Source organism: Phyllobates terribilis, unplaced genomic scaffold, assembly GCF_046119375.1.
Source record: "Phyllobates terribilis strain yellow unplaced genomic scaffold, ASM4611937v1 Scaffold_5__5_contigs__length_657084704, whole genome shotgun sequence".
Taxonomy (NCBI): domain Eukaryota; kingdom Metazoa; phylum Chordata; class Amphibia; order Anura; family Dendrobatidae; genus Phyllobates; species Phyllobates terribilis.
The window spans coordinates 197,882,546-197,890,961 of NW_027362765.1; the positions used below are offsets into that span (position 1 = coordinate 197,882,546).

General features: G+C 51.2%; 1 protein-coding gene across 2 annotated transcripts in view; it reads left to right on the forward strand.

Moving 5' to 3' along the window:
* SLA2 (Src like adaptor 2) overlaps positions 1-7,063 on the forward strand; it is a 33,642-nt gene extending 26,579 nt beyond the window's left edge. For both annotated transcript variants that reach the window (XM_073683666.1, XM_073683667.1), the window contains exon 8: positions 5,125-7,063. In XM_073683666.1, the coding sequence (XP_073539767.1) occupies positions 5,125-5,275 (151 nt within the window). In that variant the 3' untranslated portion in view covers positions 5,276-7,063. The remainder of the gene's footprint in view (positions 1-5,124) is intronic.
* Positions 7,064-8,416: the final 1,353 nt, after the last annotated feature.

The following is an 8,416-nucleotide window of genomic DNA, read 5'->3' on the forward strand; positions in this document are numbered from 1 at the left end:
TTACTGATGTTATTAAAGTTCGTTTTGTCGACTACGCCACCCGTTGTGATGCGGTCACTGTGGCCGCCGCTGCTGCTGGGTCCGCTGAGGCTGATGGTGGGTGCGCAGCTTGGTGGGATAACCCCCAACGGGAAGGGTATAGCCTCAGAGGGGACAGGCGCAGAGGATGGGGGTTGTGGTGGTGCGGTGCAGCCGGTAATGATGACAGACTCGGGTTGTGCAGTTAAGGGTCTTTACTTACTGCAGTTGTTATACGGGTCACTCTAGCTCCAAGTGACCACCCGAGCCGTGCTGCGACCACCAGGTCCTGGATCCGGCCAACCCCCAAACAAGTCCGGAGCGTGGCCCTGAGCTCTCTCTCTCTGTCCTCTCTTCAGCCGTCCCCACCAGTGATTCACCTAAATCCAGCTCCCTCGGGCCTTCTGTTGGGCAACCTTTGGCCTCAGGTTCCCTGACCCTCCGTGTGGTGTGCCTTCAGGGTGAATGTAGTGGGTGACCGTGACAGACACTGCCCACGGTCTCCGGTCTCTGGCTGGGGAATGTCTTTACCCCCACCAGCTTGGGTTCCGGTACCCTTCTGCTGACTCCTCACCCGGTGATCTGATTTGGGTTCTTGGGTCCCTTCTTTGTCCCCCTCTGGGTCTTTCTGTACTCCACTCTCTCACTCTTCAGGCTCAGGTCTGCTCTGCTCCCTTGCTGCAGGCTGACTTCCTCTGCAGAAGACTTGTTCTCTCCTTCTGACTCTCTGCATCTGACTTGTCCTCTGCGTCTGACCCTGATCCTTGATGGTGCCCACCTTATATACACCCTCTATGTGTGAGCTCAGGTGACCAGCACCCAATGAGCTCCTATCACTACCCAGACTGCTCCCCCTATCTGCCCCTACACTACATGGGATGTTCCTCCCCCCTCCCACTCCAGCCAGGAACAGGCTCGGTCGCACCTGCACATTTCTAAGTGGGAGTGCCGTCGGCCTGCTCCTCTGGAATGGGATGTATGTAGTGCATGCAGTCTATCTGAGCTCAGTTCCACACTCCTTCCTTACCCGGGAGTGGAATATCACACCTCTGGGTTGAGGTGCAATACTCCTGTAGCAGCCGAATCCTCAGGGTGCTACATTCCCCCCTGGTAAATCACAGCACGTCCTCGGGCTGCAAAGACAAAAAACACCAAAACATACAACATTTTTATAAACATGTAAAACATATTAAATATTATACGAAATACTATATAAATATATATATAAACTTTTTCAGGTAAACAACATTCTCGTCGTCTCTTTCTCTCTTCTGTTCCTCTGGTCACCGTGCAACTCGTGACCAGGTAGAGTGCGACAGTCTTTTGTAAAACAGTTTCCCAAATAAAACCGGTAGGGGGCGCTTTAGCAAGCGCAACTATGTACAGGGAAATTTTGGCCGTTCTCAGTCCCCGGCCAGGTAAAGGGAAAGGGATGGCTGCTCACAGTCCTCAGCCTGGTATGGAAAGGGTTACAGGTAACAGTTCGCTGGTCCCAACGGGGACTATTTTAGCAGCAACAACAGTTCCAGTTTCAGTTTCAGTTCCGATTCACTGTGCCCCGACAGGCAACTATATACAGTCTCCTGCTCTGCCGCACTCAACGGCGTCTGCCTCCTGCTCTTATCTTACGGCTGGTGGTTTCTTCAGACCCGTCCGGGTCCTCTTGCTCCTCCTCCTCGCACCGCAACTCCTCCTCCGTCAAGCGATGCACGTGGAGGGCGTAAGGTCCCTTGGCACACTTGTGCCGGGTGAACGTTACCTCGTCACCGACGTAGAGGTCACGGCCTTTGTGACCCTCTGGCAGGTGGGACTCGACGTCCCGTCGTGTAACGAAGACGTCACCCATGGTGTTCCGGTCCCTTATGAAGCCCCACCCATGCTGCGCATTAAACTTTATTACCGTCCCGATGGTACGGGGACGATCTGCTGCACGGGGGTCCCTTCTGGTCCGACTCTTTTGCTCCGCGCTGCGGGTCTGGGCCCATTGCTCTTTGGCCTGCCTCTCCTCCCGCTCTCTCTTGAACTCTGCCAGCTGTTGACGGCAACACTCTGTGCGCGCTGCTGCAGCTGCCCGAGTCTCTCCGGTGAACCCCATCAAATCTTCTCCCGTGGGGTCCCACACGAACTGGGCTTCCTCGAGTGGAGGCGAGACCCGAGTCACGGGCTTCGGAGCCGGGATTAGGGGCTCACACAGGGGACCTAGTTGCTTCTGCCGCTCCAGCTCCAAGAATCCTTCGGGCCAGATGAAAGGCCGACCGTCCGGCCACGTTAGCTGGCTGAAGGGGTCCTCTCCCAGATGTGGCACCCTAGGTATTACGGGCGCGGGCGCGGTGGTGGTGGCGCCCGGGTTGCCCAGGCCTTGCGGCCAGGCCTGGGGCACCTGGAAGGTGAAGGGCACCGTTAGGACGGCGGCGCCCTGGGTTACCTGGCCTTGCGACCAGGCCGGAGGCTCCGCGGAGGTAGATGGCTCTGCTTTGGATGCGGCGCCCGGAAATGCTAGGCCCTGTGACCAGGCCGGAGGCTCCTCTTCCGGCGCCACGCTCCGGGTCACGATGCGTGACGTCATCGGGGTCGCGACGGCGGCTTCCGGTCGGGGCCTAGTCGGTGGCGGTGTCATGGCGGTCTCGGGTACGGCCGGGGGACTTTCGGGCTCTGCGACGGGGAGCTGGGGCAGGTGGGTGGTCTTCCGGTATGGGGTATAGGCATCCCCCTTACCTGCTGCCATACGTCTCGCTCCCTCTTCTGCGCCGTCTCCGGCCTTGGGTCCTCCCGCGTCATCCGCAGAGGTAGTCGGTGTCTTCTTCCAAGGGAGCGGGTTCCGTGGGCGGATTCCATCTTGCTGGGCCATCTCCCGGCCCCACTCCGCCAGGATCTCCCTCTGCACTCGGGCCATCCTTCCCGCGAGGCCCTCCAGGGCACTCCGCGCGCACTCCCGATCTCGGGGAAGCTGCGCCAGGATCTCCGCTAAGCCTAGCGGGGTTGTTGACTCCAGCAGGCTCCTGACCATCGGGTCGGTGCTGCTCTGCTCTGCTTCCGGCAGGCTCCTGGCCAGCGGGCCGGTGCTGCTCTGCTCTCCTCCTTCTTCCTCCAGCAGGCTCCTGGCCAGCGGGCCGGTGCTGCTCTGCTGCCGCTCCATTCCCGGGTCCACTCTTTCTCTCCTCGACTCCGGGTGAGCTTCTCCGCTACTCCTCATTAGACCTCTTGCCTCCGGGTGCGCTCGTTCTACACTGCTCCAGGCGACACCCATCTTCTCTCCTTTCTTTCGTCTCCTCCCACTTCGAGGGCGGTCCCGGGGCAACTCGGTGACTGTCAGCTCCAGGGGGAGTTCTTTCACGCTGACAGACACCTCCAGCATCACAGTCTCTGTTGGTGGGGGCGGTTTCCACTTTTGGCGCCATTTTCTGTCCTGGCCCACGATGGGAGGTGGCCTCTTGCTCTCCTTTGGCACGCCCATAATGGCGTCCGCTGCTCTTCCAAGGCGGGAAATCTGCGGTTTTGGCGGGAATCGCTTCCCAGTGGCGGGAAACTCGGCAGATGGCGGGAACAAGCTGGAAATGGCGGACAATCGGCGGGAAACGACTGGTGATGGAGTCCGATGGCGTGGACCCTCCGGAACCGGCGGGAGACTTCTTTCTGAGGTAAACTTGCACTTTTCTTCAGGCACGCAGTACCCGGGTGTTGCGGGCACGTAATCCTGCCGACTACGCCAAAGTTGACGCGCCCCCTGGGACATATTCCGTTTTGAGGGGAATACCCGGCACCGGATCAGATGGGGGGTTGTAGTCTCCGAGCGGCTGTGACCCGGTCCCGTGCCCAGGGCGTCAAGCTCAGTGTTATGTGGCAGTCTTTACTGATGTTATTAAAGTTCGTTTTGTCGACTACGCCACCCGTTGTGATGCGGTCACTGTGGCCGCCGCTGCTGCTGGGTCCGCTGAGGCTGATGGTGGGTGCGCAGCTTGGTGGGATAACCCCCAACGGGAAGGGTATAGCCTCAGAGGGGACAGGCGCAGAGGATGGGGGTTGTGGTGGTGCGGTGCAGCCGGTAATGATGACAGACTCGGGTTGTGCAGTTAAGGGTCTTTACTTACTGCAGTTGTTATACGGGTCACTCTAGCTCCAAGTGACCACCCGAGCCGTGCTGCGACCACCAGGTCCTGGATCCGGCCAACCCCCAAACAAGTCCGGAGCGTGGCCCTGAGCTCTCTCTCTCTGTCCTCTCTTCAGCCGTCCCCACCAGTGATTCACCTAAATCCAGCTCCCTCGGGCCTTCTGTTGGGCAACCTTTGGCCTCAGGTTCCCTGACCCTCCGTGTGGTGTGCCTTCAGGGTGAATGTAGTGGGTGACCGTGACAGACACTGCCCACGGTCTCCGGTCTCTGGCTGGGGAATGTCTTTACCCCCACCAGCTTGGGTTCCGGTACCCTTCTGCTGACTCCTCACCCGGTGATCTGATTTGGGTTCTTGGGTCCCTTCTTTGTCCCCCTCTGGGTCTTTCTGTACTCCACTCTCTCACTCTTCAGGCTCAGGTCTGCTCTGCTCCCTTGCTGCAGGCTGACTTCCTCTGCAGAAGACTTGTTCTCTCCTTCTGACTCTCTGCATCTGACTTGTCCTCTGCGTCTGACCCTGATCCTTGATGGTGCCCACCTTATATACACCCTCTATGTGTGAGCTCAGGTGACCAGCACCCAATGAGCTCCTATCACTACCCAGACTGCTCCCCCTATCTGCCCCTACACTACATGGGATGTTCCTCCCCCCTCCCACTCCAGCCAGGAACAGGCTCGGTCGCACCTGCACATTTCTAAGTGGGAGTGCCGTCGGCCTGCTCCTCTGGAATGGGATGTATGTAGTGCATGCAGTCTATCTGAGCTCAGTTCCACACTCCTTCCTTACCCGGGAGTGGAATATCACACCTCTGGGTTGAGGTGCAATACTCCTGTAGCAGCCGAATCCTCAGGGTGCTACAACATCATAAGTAGAGAAATTGTCGGGAGGCAGGTTATAAGCTTATTGGAGATTGTATATGGAGATTGTGTATGGAGCGTGGAGTTGCAGTAATCTACCAATTTGTATTTGATCTCTCATGTCTTTTTCTTTTATTCCACAGCTCTGCCCTATTTAGTGACAATACCAACTTAAATGAAGAAGACTGCCCGGTGAGCTTGGGTCTCAGGGAGGCGGTCAGTTCCTACATGTATATGACAGAAGAGATGGACTCAATGACAGATCTGGAGCAAGAGCATCGGTGGAATGTATAAAGAGACCTCCGAACTCATTTCATTGTTTGGGAGAGGAACAAATTTCATGAGTCAATGGACTTCAGTGAATCGGTACCTGTTCAGCAAGACGTTGCAGGCCAATGCCCGCTGACTGGTGCTGGAGAGGACAGTACTATATTTATTGCAGCTGAGCTGCTTTGTTGTTTCTGTGTGTTTGCGTTCGCTATTATCAGCTTATTTGTTCATCGTAAATAAATGTTTTCTGCGGCTTTGGACTGATCAATACATGACAAACATCGGAATGAATAGGTACAGAAGCAAGAAAGCCTTTGGTGAATTCAACACCTGATGAATAGTGATTATGGAGACAATATGTGAATGTGTGAGCTTCTTCTATATATTGGCATGATAACCAATTAACACTAATGTGCATCAAAATTCCTCATTGAGAAGCCATTAAAGGGAAATTAAGAGCTGGCTGAACATCTATAAACTAATTATAGGCTGCATCTATCTAGTATGGCTAATTTTTATTTATTTTACTCACTTATATAGCGCCATTAATTCCACAGCGCTTTACAGACATTATCGGCACTGTCCCCATTGGGGCTCACAATCTAGATTCCCTGTCCGTATGTCTTTGGAGTGTGGGAGGAAACCGGAGAACCCGGAAGAAACCCACGCAAACACGGGGAGAACATACAAACTCCTTGCAGATGTTGTGCTTGGTGGGATTTTAACCCAAAACCCCAGCGCTGCAAGACTGTAGTGCTAACCACTGAGTCACCATGCTGTTGAATTACAGGCAACCCCATTGTGTGGGGAAAGTTTACAGAATATATTGATACTCACCATTTCAAATTTCTTTCTTCTTCTTTGCAACAGCGTTCACAAGGAGAGGGAGATGAAAAGAAAAATAAAGAAGTTTGAAAGGTGAGTTTTAGCAAGAGAGTGAGGCCTGATCAGTGATCATGGTCACCCCTCATTGGGCATATTATCAAGAGACCGGATAGGAATGGTGGTCTGCCTGTAGTGCATGCCTTTTCGACTACTCAATGTCCTTTGAATATGCGGCAGAAGTTTGAAAAGGTGAACGCCTTTAAACTTTCCCCATACAATGGGGTTGCTTGAAATCAGCCTTAAAAGACACATGCAACCATATAATTAGTTTATAGGTGTTCATCCAGCTGTCAAGTTCCCATAAAGCATAACTAAACCTTTATAAGATATTTTCATATTTGAGTGCCCTTATAATTACAAAGCAGATCGGTGGGAGCCTGAGTCCTGAGATTCCCACCGATCACTTAATTATCCCCCAAGAGGTGGACAGCTCAGCAGGCAGGATTACTCAGCTGAATGCGCACACAAAGTAGAGTACGAATTAAATAGAAAGCATAGGCTACAGATTCAATAGTATATGCCCAATGATGTGCAAAAATCTTCTGATGGTTTGTGAAGACACTGATTGATTGCCTTATATTGGGTCTGTGATGTTAAATTTCATTTGCAGTACAGTATGGATCAATAGTGGAATCACTGTTTCAACCATTTCTCGAAAGAGTCCCAGGAGCCGTTTTTCAACACACTAGGTTGCAAGTAGCTTGTGCTTCTGTGAGCATACTGAGTGGCCTAAGCGTACTATCATGGCCTGTACCATCTCTGATCTCATCTCCCATCGAGCACATATGACATCATTGGTCAGCAATTGCAAAAGAAGCTGCCAGCAGCGGATCTTGATGATTTTCATGTCCATGTGCATTCAGCGTGGCAGAACATTCCTTAGACAACCATTAATAACCTCATTGATAACATACCAAAGCATGCAAGAGCGTGTATTTCTGTGCATGACACTCATACTCAATAAATCGATATGTTTTGAAAATTTTGCTTACATTTTTTAATTATTTGCATAACATTAGCAATGTCTATCGTTCCTGTGATTTCCATACTTTCACGACTTATCATTCTTGGTGATGCAATTGTAAAATGTTGAGTGTAATAGACTCATACTTCCTTTTCTTAACATGAACATTCTTAGACCCTATTCATTTGTAGAGAAGTATAAACTAGGCATTCTGCAATCTGGGCAAAGGACATTGTGAAGGAAGGGGGAGGAAAATGGTGGATCTATATTGTGTATGAAGGTGCTACCTGTGATTGTAATGCAGTCTGTGATAATAATAAGGCAGAGGGTAAGTCATCTTTACAGAATAGGAAATATAAGTCCAATATATGGCCTTGTGGCTAGTGTGAAAATTATTAAGATTTCAGATTTAAAAAAATATAGATCGGAATTTGAAAATGAAAAAAACACCTAGCAAAAATAAAAAAATACATTGCGTTTAAATGCTAGGTCATATTCTGATGACACATTCTGATTAAGTGTCTGGTATGTACAATATTAATATATATACTGTAGTTTGGCTAAACTTATTTGTTGCCTCATTGTAGCTATGGCTGCCCCTTAAGCTGATTGACAGATTTTTCTGTATGCAAAGTAAGGCCAGATCTGTGAAACTAGATCCGTACTGAAATCAGAATAGACAACCCAGTCTCTGGGTGTTCTGACCGCATCTAACAGCCTCATCTAACTGCATATGAGGCTATCGGGCCTTGCTATACCGATTTGAGCACGGACTATGTTTCATAGACATGTATAACCAGCCCAGTAAGGAGAATGTTGGAAGAAGATTGGGGAAGGAGCAGCCCAGAACCCTTGAATACATCAGACTCCTGTCTCTTGGTGTTTGTGGTTTGCGGCAATGAAAAAAAGGTAGGTTTGACCCAAGTATCCCATTTAGTCAACAGGAATCTGCTATTACAATGGTTACTAAAACATAAAGTTTATGTTTCACTTAAAGGGGTATTCCAGGACACAAAACTTGCATTTTTGGCCCAAAATGTTATGCCTATAGCTCACTTTCTAGGTTTACGATTTGTAGTTGCATTTCACTTTGCTGGTTAAGCATGCTCAGTTCCAGCACTAGAAGTTATGGGATGGTAATGGCAGTAATTGTAAACTTATGTGAGCTACTTGGCAGTAGGATCGAAATAATATGAAATACACAAGAGCATGGAGGCTAGCTATTCTGCAGCCATGGGAAGAACACCAGTGTTCAATGCAAGATGGGAATTGCAGTCTGCCCACTCTTTCTGCATCAAGAGCTCCATTACAGTCCT